Source organism: Mastacembelus armatus, chromosome 20 (assembly GCF_900324485.2).
Source record: "Mastacembelus armatus chromosome 20, fMasArm1.2, whole genome shotgun sequence".
Classification (NCBI taxonomy): Eukaryota; Metazoa; Chordata; class Actinopteri; order Synbranchiformes; family Mastacembelidae; genus Mastacembelus; species Mastacembelus armatus.
In genome coordinates, this window is record NC_046652.1 from 10,275,980 (window position 1) to 10,291,220 (window position 15,241).

General features: G+C 40.4%; 2 protein-coding genes across 2 annotated transcripts in view; one reads left to right on the plus strand and one right to left on the minus strand.

Moving 5' to 3' along the window:
• The first annotated feature begins 163 nt into the window (after positions 1 to 163).
• hacd1 (3-hydroxyacyl-CoA dehydratase 1) lies at positions 164 to 9,127 on the plus strand. The gene is made up of 7 exons (XM_026292331.2): positions 164 to 354; positions 3,913 to 4,030; positions 4,410 to 4,428; positions 4,542 to 4,630; positions 4,881 to 5,002; positions 7,475 to 7,653; positions 7,932 to 9,127. The coding sequence occupies exons 1-7, from the start codon at positions 236 to 238 to the stop codon at positions 8,012 to 8,014; spliced, it is 729 nt and encodes a 242-aa protein (XP_026148116.1). The 5' UTR covers positions 164 to 235; the 3' UTR covers positions 8,015 to 9,127.
• An 87-nt stretch (positions 9,128 to 9,214) lies between these two features.
• The window catches only part of LOC113121648 (collectin-12), a 32,067-nt gene continuing 26,040 nt past the window's right edge, over positions 9,215 to 15,241 (minus strand). Inside the window, exons 4-10 of the mRNA XM_026292329.2 lie at positions 13,330 to 13,416; positions 12,194 to 13,237; positions 11,436 to 11,951; positions 11,055 to 11,191; positions 10,802 to 10,911; positions 10,193 to 10,338; positions 9,215 to 10,054 (exon numbers count right to left, since the gene is read on the minus strand). Coding sequence (XP_026148114.1) covers positions 10,035 to 10,054; positions 10,193 to 10,338; positions 10,802 to 10,911; positions 11,055 to 11,191; positions 11,436 to 11,951; positions 12,194 to 13,237; positions 13,330 to 13,416 — 2,060 coding nt within the window. The 3' untranslated portion in view covers positions 9,215 to 10,034. The remainder of the gene's footprint in view (positions 10,055 to 10,192; positions 10,339 to 10,801; positions 10,912 to 11,054; positions 11,192 to 11,435; positions 11,952 to 12,193; positions 13,238 to 13,329; positions 13,417 to 15,241) is intronic.

A 15,241-nucleotide genomic window follows, 5' to 3' on the forward strand; every position in this document is an offset into this window, starting at 1 on the left:
ATCTGTATTTGGGGCCCTTAGTATCCCACTGTACACAGTGCTGTTAAACCTTTAGAGTCTTGTAGAAGCAAGGAGCTTTATTTTACCAGCCCCTGGCCCACCAGCGTGGCACGCACTTGTTGCACCACTAGTCCCGCGAGAGAGGGCGGATAGATGGATGCGTGACCCTGCTGCTCCCTCCCTCCCGGCCCCAGCTGTCAGCTCCCTCGCTGACTTTCACCCTGCCCCCGGCACCATGGCGTCAGGCGAGGAGGACGGCACGGTTGAGGAGAAGGAAAACAACAACAAGAAGAAAACGAAAAGCACCCTCGCCACCATATGGCTCACTTCCTACAACATCGTCATGACCGTCGGGTACGTGCGTTATTCCGCCCCTGGGCCCCTGATAATTTAGAAAAGCCTATAAATGAGCCGCTCCCTACAGCTGAAAGCGTGTGTTGCTGTTTATAGGACTGAGTCTCTGTGTCAAGTCCAAAGTGCCTGTTCAGCTCGTTGAATTTGGAGGCGCAGCGTCACAGGCAGGGTTGGAAAATACTCGAGTGAATACTCTTAAAAACACAAAAGTCATAATCTTCATAGGGTTTGTACCACACTAAACGAATGAATGGCGTTTGGTTGAAGTGCCAGGCCGGCGCCGAGGCCCGCAGGGCTTCAGACAGTTTCAGTGATAAGTATAGCCGGAGGGCGCTGACACTGGAGCTCAGGTCCGGGACAGGAAAATGCTCAATGGGCAGATTTTGCAACAACAACGTTGTGATATGGAAAGAGACGTTACTGGTCGATTATGTCTTGATATGATAAACTGGCAGGACAAACCCACGGAAATCAATACCTGCCTGCTCATGTCACTGCAGAATAAAAATATAACAGAGCTGTGAGATCAGCAAGTGGCGCTCTGTGGATCGATAAAGACTAAACGCGCTCTCAGTGTAGTGCATTGATCATGGCTTAATTTACAGCTTCAGCTCTGCCTGTTCACAGTATATACAAGATTTCAGTCAGTAAAGAAGATCATTATTATTATTATTATTATTATTATTATGGTCCTGTGTTATATTAGCCTACTGTCTTCAGTTTTTCTGCCCAATTGGATTAATAATGTTTGACAAAAATATTAAGATGCCACAATAAAATTGTAATTTTTTGTGTTTTGTAATATTTAAAGCCAAAATGATTAAAAATAATAATCAGCTAGTTTTATCTAAAAAGAAAATAATCCTTATTTGCAGGACTTTATCCAATCAATCAATCAATCAATTAATAGGCTAAATGATCAATACCAGTGATCCTGTAAACAGCTCTGTGAGATTATATTTCAAAGTTTTAGTCTTTTAAAGAAATCTCCTGTACTGTTTTTGTTTGACTGCGTTTTATTTGCTTTTGGGTCAGGGGTCAGTGAGGGCAGTGTGATGAGAGGTGTCACCTGGGTTGCATGCTCCTTTTTTAAGATGTGTGCATCAGTTTAGTTGTGACACTCATATTAAACAAATGTAAAGATTTGGTCTGTCGGTATTAATGAGTTTTTGCTCTTTTTACAGTCTAGGCTACAAAATATAATGTTTGAGATACTATGTGATATGTAACAAAGGAGAGGACAATATTTGGAGAGCTGGAGCTACTACTATTACTACTACTACTACTAATTCAAATAGGAACGGTCTGTTTATTAGGTACACCAATCTAAAACTAATTATTGCAGTCTAATACAACGGACCTGCATTAAATCCTCCTTCATGAAGGTGATAAGGTTTTTGTTCAGACTGTTTCAGATGGTGTTGATTCAATTGCATGAACATATTGTGAGATGTAATTTGTGCAGGTGTTGAGTTGTATTGTGTTATATAGAGAGCTGTTTTATTTAGACCAGCCACACTGATATAAATTGGGGGAAAAAACTGATCATTATCGCCTTAATGAGGGAAGATTTGTTGCTGCCTGTTTTGTTTTATTCCTTTTTACGGTGGCCGATAAGGGCAAACGCGCCGCAACAGCCGAACGCTGTAAATACCAAGAAGACTTGGCCGTCATGTTTTACAGTATTATAAAAGAACAGTATTGTAAAACATGACAGCCAAGTGTTTAAAAAGAAAGAAACGGAAAACTTACCTTTTTCATGTCGCCTCTCTAAAAGTTAGCCAAACTTGTTCATAGCATCCCTCAGGTCGGGGGCCCCCTACAGGCCTGGCGCACTTCCGTTCCGTGAATAATATGCAGCGTTACTCTTGCAGGTGTTTTTGGTTTTTGCAGAGTTTCTTTTCAGTAAACCCCCAAATTTGCGGGGGTTAAGTTACTAGAGCACCCGCAAATTTTCGATGTGGTAAAAAAAATAAAATAAAACAATAATAATTAAAAAAAGCCTATAAATACCTATTTTTATAGTTTAAACCCTAAATATGCCCCAAATATTCTCCCAAAACACTTTAATTTCATTTCAAATTCAGCTTAATACATTATTAGTAAATAAATTAGTGACCTAAATTAGTAAATGATATTGTTCTGTTAGAATAGGAGGATTATGTTTCCGGTTTTGGACTTTTATTTTGGTTTCCGAGTCTCCTGGTCGCCTATGTTAGTCATAGTAGGTTTATGTTCCATTATTTGAGTTAGTGTCACTAGCGTTACATTAGTCTTTTGTTTTAGTGTATAAATACATCCTGATTTCCTTTGTTCCTCGCTGGAGGATTAATGTTTGTTCATGACGTGTCTTGAGTTAGAGAAGGAGAGAGTTTTAGAGAGAGAGCCCTTGTCAGCCACTGTACCTTTTGAATGTAACATCACTTAAATTTTACCTACACTTTGCAGATTTCATTAATATGTCAGTGAGTGTTTTTCTAATGAGTCTAAACTTAAGATGTCCAAAAAGTCACCACTTCCTCCTACTGTTTCTTTAGTCAATTCCCCTGTCAAGTCAATCTTCAATACATGTTTAAAGGTCCAGTGAGTAAAATGTGAAAGATTGAACAGGACCTAGTGGTGACATTACAGAATTCAACCTTCTGAGTAACTCTCAAACCCCACTCCCCCATTTCCAGGAATGAGGGAGGGTACAGTGGCCGTCACCTTTAAAACAAAACATGGTTCTCATCTAGAGCCAGTGTTTCGTTTGTCCATTCTGGGCTACCGTAGAAATAAGGTACAACAACATGGCTGCCTCTGTGAAAGGGGACCTGTTCCCTATGTAGATTTAAAAGGCTCCTTCTAAGATAAAGAAAATGCAACAGTTGGTATTTTCAGGTGATTATACACTAATGACAACATCATTAATTATACATCATTTCTGCTAATAGATTGCTCTAAAATCTAAACATTGAACCTTTTAAGTCACTAAAGGGTAATTAAAAATAAAGTACAACACATTTTAAACGTTTTCAGTCTATCTGGTCACATTACATTGAGATACATATCTGTCTAAACATGTCATCAGTTAGTGTTGATGTTGCAGCTTGGACATCAGGAAAAGAAGAGAAAAACATCAAATGTGCTGTGATTTAGATTCCAGGCTCAAAAACTGACAATATTTAATACTATGGATGACTTGTGGTTATTGAGGAAAATGTCTTGCTGTGACAGAATAAAGCAGAGAGGCATAAATATAACAATGTGACATAACATGTTTTTTACTGTGCTGCCAAAAATAGGAACAAAAGTGCACATCTCACAGCTGTGAAAAGAGTAGGTTCAGGATTCAACTTTGAAGTAAAGGAGCATTTGACTTGTTGACTGATAAACTAATAAGATGATTTTCAATTTCTTCAATCACTAAAGTGACTTTTCAGCTTTTCTTGTATCAGTGGTGGGACACAGTCAAAAATACGGACAGATTCTTAAACCGTCCGTCTCATGTGGATTATTGCTTCTTTCAGCATCTAGCTGAATAATGCTGTTAATAAATATTTCCTTTTTTTTCTAAAGGTGGCTGGTTTTGGCTCTGGCAATGATACGGTTCTACGTCCAGAAAGGTTCACACCGGGGTCTGTACAGAAGTATAGCAAGGACACTCAAGTTTTTTCAGACCTTTGCATTAGTTGAGGTAAGATTTGAGCCAAATAGTGTTGCACTGTATGTCTATGACATACAGTACATTCAGAAAGTATTCAGACCCCATTGACTTATTTCAATTTTGTTATGTTGCAGCCTACAATTCTTTAAGTTCATTTTTGTCTCATTAATCTACACTGTTCCCCATAACGACAAAGTGAAAACAGAATTTTAGGAAAGTTTGTAAATGTATGAAAAAAAAACAACCCTGAAGTATCTGTTGTTTAAGTCAACATGGTGCAGCTGAGCGATGCCACTCATCATTTAATCATCTGCAGATGAAGTAAAGATGAACAGTTATTGAACGTTTAAGAAAGGATGCATTTACAAAGTAACTATAGAAAGTCATTTTTATGCATCTTGTCTTACAGGTGGGACATTGTGCCATCGGTATGTGATGATTTTGGTTATGTTAAAATTTAAAGCTAATTTTTGCATGTTGACATCTGCACAGCTGTGAACTGTTTTGTGGTGAATTGTTTTTTTCTTTTGTTTTGCTGCAGGAATTGTGAAGACTTCTGTGATTGTGACTGGGGTTCAAGTGTGTTCAAGGCTTTTCATGGTTTGGTTCATCACCAACGGCATCAGACAGGTGATAAGTTTATACACCAACTCTGCTTCTGCTTAAGAAAATTTCTTTTATTAGTTTATTTACTGTCCTAATAGAAAATTATAACAATCCAGGTGTTTTATCATAGTTTTGTTAGTTTTTAGGCCATTTGCTGTTTTTATCAATTAATGTTTTTTCACAAAAAAGTAGCAAGACCTGTAAAGCAACGCTTGTCGTTTAAACATCTTGCTTATTCCTTTCATACATTTTTCTAAATTCAATCTGACTTAAGGTCCAGAATGAAGAAAGTGTAATCCTATTCCTGGTTGTTTGGACTGTGACTGAGATTACCAGATATTCCTACTACACATTCAGCCTGCTCAACCACCTGCCGTACTTCATCAAATGGGCCAGGTGGAGATGCCATTACTGTGTCGAACATTGTGTCCAAGCATGTCGATCTGATCTGGAAAATGTTTCTGGGGCATGTTTCCGTCCTTTTACGTCAGGAAGTAGTAATGTTTTATGTGCAGTATCGCCTGGCTCACACAGAGAGAAGTGTGTGTGTGTTTATTGATTATTGATTTTAGATAACTTTAGTCATTGTCTGGCAATGGTGAGTGAACTAACCGCTAACATTGTGCTAAGACAATACAGATAATGCAGAAGGATGATATTTTTGTCCTGTTTGGGTTTATTTTGGTCTTTAAGTTCTTAATCATTTAGAAAACAATTAAAAATATAATGTATATTTATCTAACTTATCTCTGCATTGTTGGTTGTAACAAACCAGAAAAACATAATAACTGACACATTTAGTCATGAAATCGACACAAACGTCAGCTCGTAGAGTGACGTAATGCCTGGCTGCTACTTGTGACATCAAAGTCTGGCCTTGTGTGTGTCTGCTCTACAGTAGATCAGCTGAAATTGGAGTCTGAACTCACTGATAGCTGACCAACACACACGCTGCATGTCTTACAGCTCAGAGAGGACTACGTCACTGCAGAAAAGTCAAGTTTACACAGTATATCATTACATTTACTAGTAGTGACATTGTTCTGTATAAGCATTGCTGCCAGCAAGTTAAGCAGCCAAATATATTCTGTGGTCTCAGTGTGTCATGAGATCCTCAGGGGCCAATTCAATACATGCTTATTGTTCTTTTGTTTCTGGTCTTGATTCTTGTGGGCTGAATGGCGCTCTCCTCCCTACCCCCACCCTTCATGTCTTTCTTTGAGTGTGGAGGAGATGCCAGGCCCCTGGAGAGGGGGCTCATGTTCAGCTGCTCCTGTTTTTAAGACCATCTGTTTTGGTCATGGAATGTTTGCCCAACATTTCTCTCACATCCGCTGAGACGCTCCCCCGAGCCATTGCTGTGGTCTTGACTAAATACAGGGTTCCTAGAGTCCAGGAGACATGGCAGAAATCTAGAGACCACATATTGTCACAAAGGGAAGCAGTCTATCACGCATACAGTATGTGAAGTGACAGGCGATTTGTGAATAAGTTTATAACCCTAATAGTGCAATTTTAGCTGATGGTCTAACAAGTTTGGGGCCAGTTTTTGATGGAGCATTTCCAGATATGTGGTTGGAAAGTTGGAAAAGTAAACTGAATTTGCCTAAGAACCTACTTATTCTGGCTAAATAATTCCTACCTGCTGATGTTTGTTCGCATTTGGCTGAAATATTGGTTGTTAAGCAAGTTGAGGGAACCATAGACTGTGCATAAAGATGAACGACCTCATAGCTTCGCAAAAGTGAAGCCACCGTTATTTTGGTCGCCCCCTGATGGCCGGTTGCCATAAAGGTCATAACATCCATATGCTAAGTCATCAAAAATGTTTTCATTGCCACTGTAGTAATAAACCATTTACCACAGTGTCAGTTGTCACTGACCCTATCTGCAGCATTGCCCACAACAGCACCAGCCAGATCAAATGCTTCATCACTGGGAAACCCCAATTCCCTGTTCAGGTTTTAGCCACTACTCATCATTGGTACTGCTGATCCTTCCAGGCCAGCTGCTTTTAGTCCAGCAGGTCACAATATTTGTAAAACAAAAGTGGAATAGGATCAGTCGCTCTTATTTTTGATGTCATCTTCTCAGTCTCTCGATTCATCACCCATGAAACTGCCTTTGTCTGAGCAGTTCACCATTACCTTCAGTTTTGCTGCTGTTACATTCCTACCTGCCAGGTCATAGAAAACAGAATTTTTTTTTAGCATCGTATCATTTTTAGATAATTAAATCTGCATCTGTGATCAAAAGGTCAGTTAACTGGCCAATATTTAAGTTGTGATTAGTTTTGCTGGACATCCAATCAGAAAACAAACAATAAGCAGACATGGATGATTGTGTGGCTGTAGAGGGAATCCATGAAAGAGGTGGCAGATAGTTGCAGCAGAGCAGAAGTTTAAAATTTACCATCAGTGCATGAATTTCTTGGTTCTGCTGGATTGATTTTGATCCTTTTGTAGAGCTTTAGCGGTGCAGTGTTAAGTTGATGGAATACTCTGACGGCCTCAGATTTTACAGCTTCCCAGCAGCCCTCCACAATGCATAGGGAAAACTTTGTCAAACAAAATGCATTTTCCTCCATGCATTTGATATCACACAGTAACCAAACTAACAGACATGATATTGTTGAACTCCCCTTTTGAAGGAAGCATTTCTTAGAGCGTGTGCTAATGCATTTTTGGATCCTGTCATAAATTTAGGGTGGTACAGTGTGTTCTTTGTATTTGGCTGACCATGCATGTGACACACTCACACACACACTTAACATCTTTTGACAATAACTGCTGGACTATGTTCCATTTGTGTGCAATTATTTATATCCCACTGCTGCATTCAAAGACATTCATCTTCTTTTTATCCTAGATACAACCTCTTCATCATATTGTACCCCCTGGGAGTTGTTGGAGAGCTGTTCACCATTTATGCAGCTCTGCCTTTTGTACGGAGATCTGGACTGTACTCCATGAGACTTCCCAACAAGTATAACGTGTCATTCGACTACTACTACTGCCTCATCATCGTTATGCTGTCCTACATCCCATGTAATGCTCATTTTCTATCCTACCTTGTGCACTATATAGTAAGACATGTGGAGCAGAATAAGAAAGTGAAAGCACCACCCATAGATGATACACCTTTGCATTTTCCACACACACTTCAGAAACAACATGGAACAGAGGAACAACATGAGATTTTTAAAGACATTGTGATTCTTGATGCTTGTATTTTAGTTTTTCTCTGTAGTTCGATATTATAACACAGATGCAGTAAAGCTGTTCTTTTTGGGGTTATTGATCCTGTTTGTTTTACTTATTCCCAGTGTTTCCTCAGCTCTACTTCCACATGCTGCGACAGAGGAGGAAGGTGCTTCACGGTGAGGTCATAGTGGAGAAAGACGACTAGACAAGCAAGACCTCATTCATGCCTTCATTGGAGCCACCCCTGCCTTCACTTCACCCCCACTTCCACGATCCATCACCTGAAGCAATGTTTAAGCCTGAGGAAATGCACAGCTGACAACGTAGAGAGAGCTCTAACCAGTTATTACCGATGATAATCAGGAATTATTGACCATCATCAGCACTGAGAAATAGCAGCTATTTCTTTACATCACTGATTCCTTCACTATCTGAATGGTAATACTGGAAACATGTTTACAGTCCTAGTGTTGCTGAGACAGAGCCTGGTGTTCTGCTCTGTCTCAGCACTGAGAGTGTCCTGCGTTCTTTTTTTCACCCACCGGCCTTAACACGTATTGTTGCACTGAAGCGTTGCAGCCTGACGCATGCACTGAAACTATGAGCCACAACACTGCACCCTGACGGAGACACAAGCAAACGAGAGACAGTATACCGCTTATTTAATGAATGTTTGTTTTACCTAATGTGTAAATGATGCAATGTGAAAAAGCAGTTAATGATAAGAGTATATCTTAACAAGAATGTATTCACATGCTGTATCAGTCACAAGAATCACAGCTCAAATTTAGCATTTGGTCTGCTTGGCTCAGCTCCTGCATACTTTTGTGTTGTTTTGATGTTTACTATGACATATTAATTTACAATAGTACATCTTAAACTAATTTGAGTCTTCAAAAAGTAGTTTTGAAGACTCAAATTTCTTCAGTCTTCAGTTGTGGTTTTGTTTGTTATTTAACATAAATAGTCTAATGTCTATGTTGATAGAGAGGTTATTAGATTCCCTCCTACTGAAGGTGCTATTGTAAGATCATTTTCAGTCTTCTGTGCAGCTGAAGGAGTGACTGTGATTGGAGTTGACCTAATGCAGGAAAACGATGTGAAAAGACTGAGAGGACGTATTAGTCGACAAACTGCATAACCCACGGTGGTTTATAAAAATCAATATTTGTACTTCTATTCTGGTTTAGATGGAGACACACAACAGAAGTCAATGTATAAAATCACTGGGAAAGTTGTTTTTCAAGAAAAAAAAGCAATAGAAATGTCAAGTTACATTTTTGTGCAGAATCAATAAACAAAATTCTACAAAACTGAAGTTTTGTGATGAACTTAGGATTTATAGTAGATCTGTTCATCTAAATATGAGTTTAAATGTAGAAATAAGTCTACAAAGATAAATAACTCAGGTGGGTTTTACATATTTATTTCTGTTTCTTTCATTATTCATAATGTTGTTTAAACTCAAGTGTTTTTAAACAGGAAATACCTGAGGGCAGAAAATAGCACATTTTCTATTTGTAGGTAGGATCCACAGATTCTTGTATACAGTATAAACATACTGTATGTATGTCTATAATAGGGAAAATAAACCTCATAATCATAAGAAATTGTATTAAACTGTAAACTTGGAGTTTTTAACTACAAGTCAAGCTGATTGTGACATTTATGTATTTTCTGTAAATACTTCATTTATTCCTACTTGCATAAATGAAAATGCTACATAGACCTAGTTCCTCAAAGATAGCATATCAATGACATTATGCTCTTTTACACATCATTTTGCACCTTTAATTCTTATTTTAAGACAACTACATATTATGAAAAGCACTATGATACTGTACGTCTTGTCTTTCTTCATAGAATTTATATTTTCCTACAAAACTTGCATAGTGAAATATACATTCGGACTTCAGTTGAATATGGAGTATATTTTATAAAATGAATTTCAAATAACCATTTGGTAATTTAAAAAATAAAAAAAAACACTGACTCTCCTGCTTCTTTGTTGTATTGCACTTGCTGGTATAATTGGACATGGCTTCACTTAGGAGGAGAAATGCATCTCTTCAGCATTGATGGGAAGTTTGCTGATGCAGCCCTGGGCTCATTGCAAAACTGTCCCTTTCCTCTGTCCATACGGACTGTCCATGTACTGTGTCAGTGGTCCAGTGCCACATGGCTGAAGTCTAGCTGCTCACTGCAGGCTTGCTTCCAAGATATCGCTACACTCCAGTCGATCTTGCTGCAGAAAAAGATACGTAAGAATTTTAGGACACCCCTGAGGAAAATATACTGAAATCACTTGTTGAGCATGAAGAAGACACTGGCATTCAGACAGGTACACCAAATCAAAAATAGAGTAAGTCAGAAACAGACATACAGGTCTCTATTTTCTTCTCACAGATGTAGCTTATGAGATCTTGACAGAAGAAATCGTTCCACAGCCCTTCGTGAATGAGGCCTGCACAGTCTTCTCCAGCTTCATGCTCATGGCCCCAGTTGTCAGGTTGACCAGGCTTCCACTTTCTGCAGGCAAACAACAGGGGGCAATCATACACCAGATTTACAGAATCAGATCCAAGTCTGGTGGATAACCGCAGCAGTGGGGAAAAGAATAAATTGCAGCTTGAACCAAAGTTAGAAAACTTCCAGCGCTGACTAATTCTTTGTTTGCAGATACTGTCCTGTACCTTTTTTTAGTATTTGATTGATAGATTTCACAATTTTAGTCATTTCAGTTATTTGCAGCTTTAGATTTCATGTATTTAATGTTTCTCTAAATAATTTTTGATTTTATCTTTTCTGTGTACACAGGGTACCCATGCAAAAGACAGTGATCTTGTTGGATACATTTCTATTCATAAATATTAAAAGATTTGAAAAATCTTAGTTTTGTTTTAGTGGACACCAGGAGTTTTACATGAAGGTCAGTGCAATTAAAAGTAGTAGTAGGTTGAGATTTTTCTGATCTTCCTGTTTTGAAACTAACGTGAAAGCAGGTTCAGTCCCATCCAGCCAGCGCCACACATTCTCCTCCTCCCTGTCAGTGAGACCCATCCAGAAGTAACCCTTTCCAAAGGTCTGCTTCTTCAGCCATCTCTGAGGTCACATGAGGACAGAAGAGGAAAAAAAAGTTATTTCATACATCATAGAGAAATGATACACTTTGTTTCTAATCAATAACTCAAATTTGATCATTTAAGTAGTTGGTGAGGGAGCGATATATATTTCTAATTAGTCACCTGTTCCTCCATATCGTTGATGATCAGCAAGGAAGCAGACTGTGATTCACAGGTTGCTTTTGCATCATCAAAATTGTGCAGGTCCTTGGAGAAAAAGTAGCACTTATCTCTGTAGTTTACCCACTCGAAAGGGCAACCTGCGAAACATTTCATTAAATCATTTTCATTAAAATCTAAATTTGGGGAAATAGGTGTTTTCTCTTTGTTTTCATAGTTATTTTAGCTGATTCAGTGCATTACAATACTTCAGGATCTCATCAATGGATTGTAGTAAGTTGTTGAAACCTAAAATCTACATTAGAAACAAGTAAAATAATTTTTTCCATACAACAAAACAAATATGTTAAGACTCACTAAGGGACTGAATGAGAAAAGTGTTACCTGGGGCCCATAGTGTAGGAACTACTGCCTCATCCTGCAGAGAGACAGGGCCCAAAGGTATTACTGGACTCTGGATCTGGATTCTTTGTTGTCCTAATGTTCCTGATGGTCCTGCTGGCCCTGGGGGCCCCGGGGGCCCCACTAGTCCTGGCAGTCCTCGTGGACCTTGCTCCCCAGCGGGTCCCATTGGGCCTCTGACACCTGGTAGGCCCTGTGCACCCTGAGGTCCAGGCTGGCCATCTCTTCCAGGCAAACCAGCAGTACCTGGCTCTCCTTTAGTTCCAGGAGGTCCAGCCCTGCCTCCTGACCCTCGGGAGCCCTTGGACCCAGGACTGCCAGTTGCGCCAGGTAGACCCTTCAACCCTGGCAGACCTGGTGGTCCTGGAATACCCTGCTCTCCTCTGGGTCCTCGTATCCCTGGAGTACCCTTTTCCCCTTTCTCTCCCTTTTGGCCAGGCTGCCCAGGTGGTCCCTGGGGTCCCTTGTCACCTCTTGGTCCCCTGGGACCAGGGGGACCTGAAACATAAAACATATTAGTTAAACCATACTTGAAAGGGAGAAACATGTATTTGTTTTCTCACTGAGATCTAAATGAAAAGATTAACACCAATCCCGTTTCTCTAGGATGAATATGAAACTACAGCCAACGGCTGTTAACTTAAAGTTGTGGGACTACCTCTTCAGCTTTTATCACCTGTGTATGTGTATTTCCCAAAATATCAGACTAACGTGCTTAGTGTAACATACAAATCTCTCACCCTGTAAAATAGTGAAGTTAGTAATTAGCTGTGAGTGCTTGGTGTCCACTAGTTTCATCTCCTCCATGACAACAGAGAGGCTGGTGACCTCCTTGTCCAAACGTGCTGCCAGCTCTTCCTGCTGGGATCTCAGACTGGCCGTATCTGTCCTCACATCTGTCATGCTGCTGTTGAGGTTTAACAAGAGGTCTGAGTGATGGCCAACTGTCTCGGAACAAGTGCGTAACGCATTCAGGTTCAGGTTAATGGCACCCAGGAGCTGTGTGGTAAAGCTGATGTTGCCAGTCAAACGGTCCATGCTTTGTTCTGACTCATCTAGTCGTACCTCCAGCCGGTCAAAATTAGTAGATGTGAGGTTCCTAAAGTCCCTCTGCTGAGCCATAATCTCCCTCAGGGTCTGGTCATGAGCATCAGCCAAACCGCTGGTGTTCTGGAGTTGGTTGGCCATAAAAGCTAGCTGTGAACCAACATCCTCCAGACTGTCATTGTTGGCCTTTGCTAAAGTTGAGGCATTACTAGCTAATATTTGCAGATTTTCCAATTTATTTCGAAGCCACTCAGTATCAGAGTGTGTCTGTCTGGTCGTTTGTTCAAGGCTCTGAAAGTCATTGCGCATTTTTTGAATGGCCTGGCTAGTGTCGTCCACTGAGCGCTGCAGGATGGCAATGAGGCCTCTTTGCTGAGCCTGGGTGAGGTTGAGGTTGCTGATGCTCAGCAGTGCCTGGTTCTGGAGTTTCACTTGCTGGTGGAGATCTCTCTGGAGCCTTGCTGTGTCGTCCTGCAGACCTTCAATGATGCTGCCATAAGACTGAAGGGTGCCATTTACAGAGTGCAAAGTGGCTGTGTTGGTATCTAGGAGTTCCTGAATGGACCCTTGGCTACTCTGAATGTCTGAGCCAATGCTCTGCAGCTGACTTAGCTTAACCTGATCGCTGTGGATGCGTTCCTCCACCACAGACAGCTGCCTCTGGAGAGCCCAGATGCTGTTCTTAAAACCCTGGATCTCCGTGGTGGTATTCACTGACTTCTCCCCTGTTTGATCATCTGAAAATGGAGATTATTACAATTACAAAAATGTTTTAGCTTATCACTGATATGTTTGTTTTTCCATTTAAACCCAGATATTTGAAACCTACCTAGCTTTTTCAAATCAGTCTCAACAGCAATTATCTTTCCACCATAGTTAGCGATACCTTCTGACACACTGTCAACCCTTTGCACCACTGTAACAAAACAGGACAGGTAGGAGAAAGATCAGTGCCAGTTTGATCATATACATATATAAAAGGGATCACTGAGGAAATCAGTGTAATTCACTGACATACTAAAAGAGATGCACCTATGCATGAAATTATGTTGGACTTAATTAAGATAATGTCTTGGATTGGGTCAGTTCTAGGATTTCACAGAGTTGTAGAAAAAGCAGAATGTTAAGTTGTAGTGCAATTCATCTTATGGGGAAAGACAGAGGGAATTGTGATAAGACAGAAACTTTGATTAAGCATAGATAGAGTGGTGTGCTGTGCGGCCCTCCGGGACAGGAAATGACGACGGGGAGGGGGGCATCAGGAAACAGGCAGATCAAAGACATCCCAGAGGAGATAGACACTGGGGCAGCAAGGCTCTTCACACCCCCATAGGCAATACCAGTGTTCAGTTCCTCTGGAATGCATCTGGGATTCCAGGGAATCAGCCCACTGCTAGCACCAAACTTGCCAAAGGGACACATCCTTTAACAAAGACCTGCATGAACTCCTTTGCTGGGAACTACCAAATGTTAGACTGACACCAGTCCACTCATAAGGCTTTCACCTCCATGTCTTGCCAATAGTTAGACAAAAAGCTTACTAAAGCTCCCATCACTGTGTATTAAAGGTACAGTACACCAAGTAGTGTGTTCACATAGAGCCTAGAATTTTTTTTTTTACTTTACTTTGTTTTTTTCTTACCTATTTACCAAAGATATAATATATTTTATAGTAAAATATAAGAGATGATGGTAGATTTTTTTAACTTAAGACAAAGCAGTTAGCTGTTTCCAACAGTTCCCTGTTTTACAAACATTTTTTTTTTGTCCCACTCCACACTGGGTTTCTGTTTTTGCTGCTGTCCTGTTCTACTCTGCTTTTATGTTCACTCCTCTGTAGGAGCGCCATGGTTCCTGCAGTTTCATTCACTTGAGGATTCTTTGCCCCTTGTCTTACTGTGTTTATTACATACCTTTATATTACTTCTGTCAGATGGCAGAATATCTAGTGTGCCTCTAGTCATTTTATTGTATTAGTCCTCTAGTGTGATTACCTTGTGTGATTTTTGGATTTTTGACTACCTGTACTTGAGGGACGAGCTGGCAGCTTGAGAAACTAGATGGTCTCATTTTATATGAGCAGTCATAGTGCCTGTACATTGTTGGATAGTTTTCATTTCATTAGAAATTATCAGACTGAAGCCATCCTGTGTCTAGAGTCATACCCACGCCAGTGTCCTTCATCACAGACAGCACCTGTGAAACCTCTCCCCATGAGCCAAGAATTACTCCAACAACCAGGTATGATGGTGACTCTGGAGGTTACCCGACCATTCTTCACTTCCTCACTCTACACTGATCGAACTGTTCATGGCCACTTTCCCCATTGATTGTTTCAAGATAGTCTACATAATCATTATCCTCCTCCCTGGTTGAGCCAGGTTTGGGGAATGGCTGGGTGGGAGATGGAGATGATGAAAGTTTTTGACCATACTATGCCTGGCACATGAGCCACAAGGGCCCTCTTTAGTCTCTGGGAGGGTGATCAGTAGGTATCCAACTACTCCATATAATTGCTCATGGTAGCTGCAGAGAGAAAGGGGATTCATAACTCTTTTAATAAAACTTACTACAACAAACTCACAAACTCTGTGAACTCTTGCTGCTTGCAAGTTTCCAAAGAAATTAGATGACCTAATTTCCCTGATCATCCGTACGGACCAGTAGCTGGAAGGCTGACACCAGGAGAGACAAAGAACAAGGGGATGCATCCCCTGCTTCATCCCTGCCTCACCAATCAA

What these genes read in the sequence shown, in the direction of transcription:
- hacd1 (XM_026292331.2), top strand. Translation starts at nt 236, where the DNA reads ATGGCGTCAGGCGAGGAGGACGGCACGGTTGAGGAGAAGGAAAACAAC. An exon ending in TCACCAACGGCATCAGACAG is followed by an intron (nt 4,631 to 4,880) that starts GTGATAAGTTTA and finishes ATCTGACTTAAG; the next exon opens with GTCCAGAATGAAGAAAGTGT. An exon ending in TATGCTGTCCTACATCCCAT is followed by an intron (nt 7,654 to 7,931) that starts GTAATGCTCATT and finishes ACTTATTCCCAG; the next exon opens with TGTTTCCTCAGCTCTACTTC.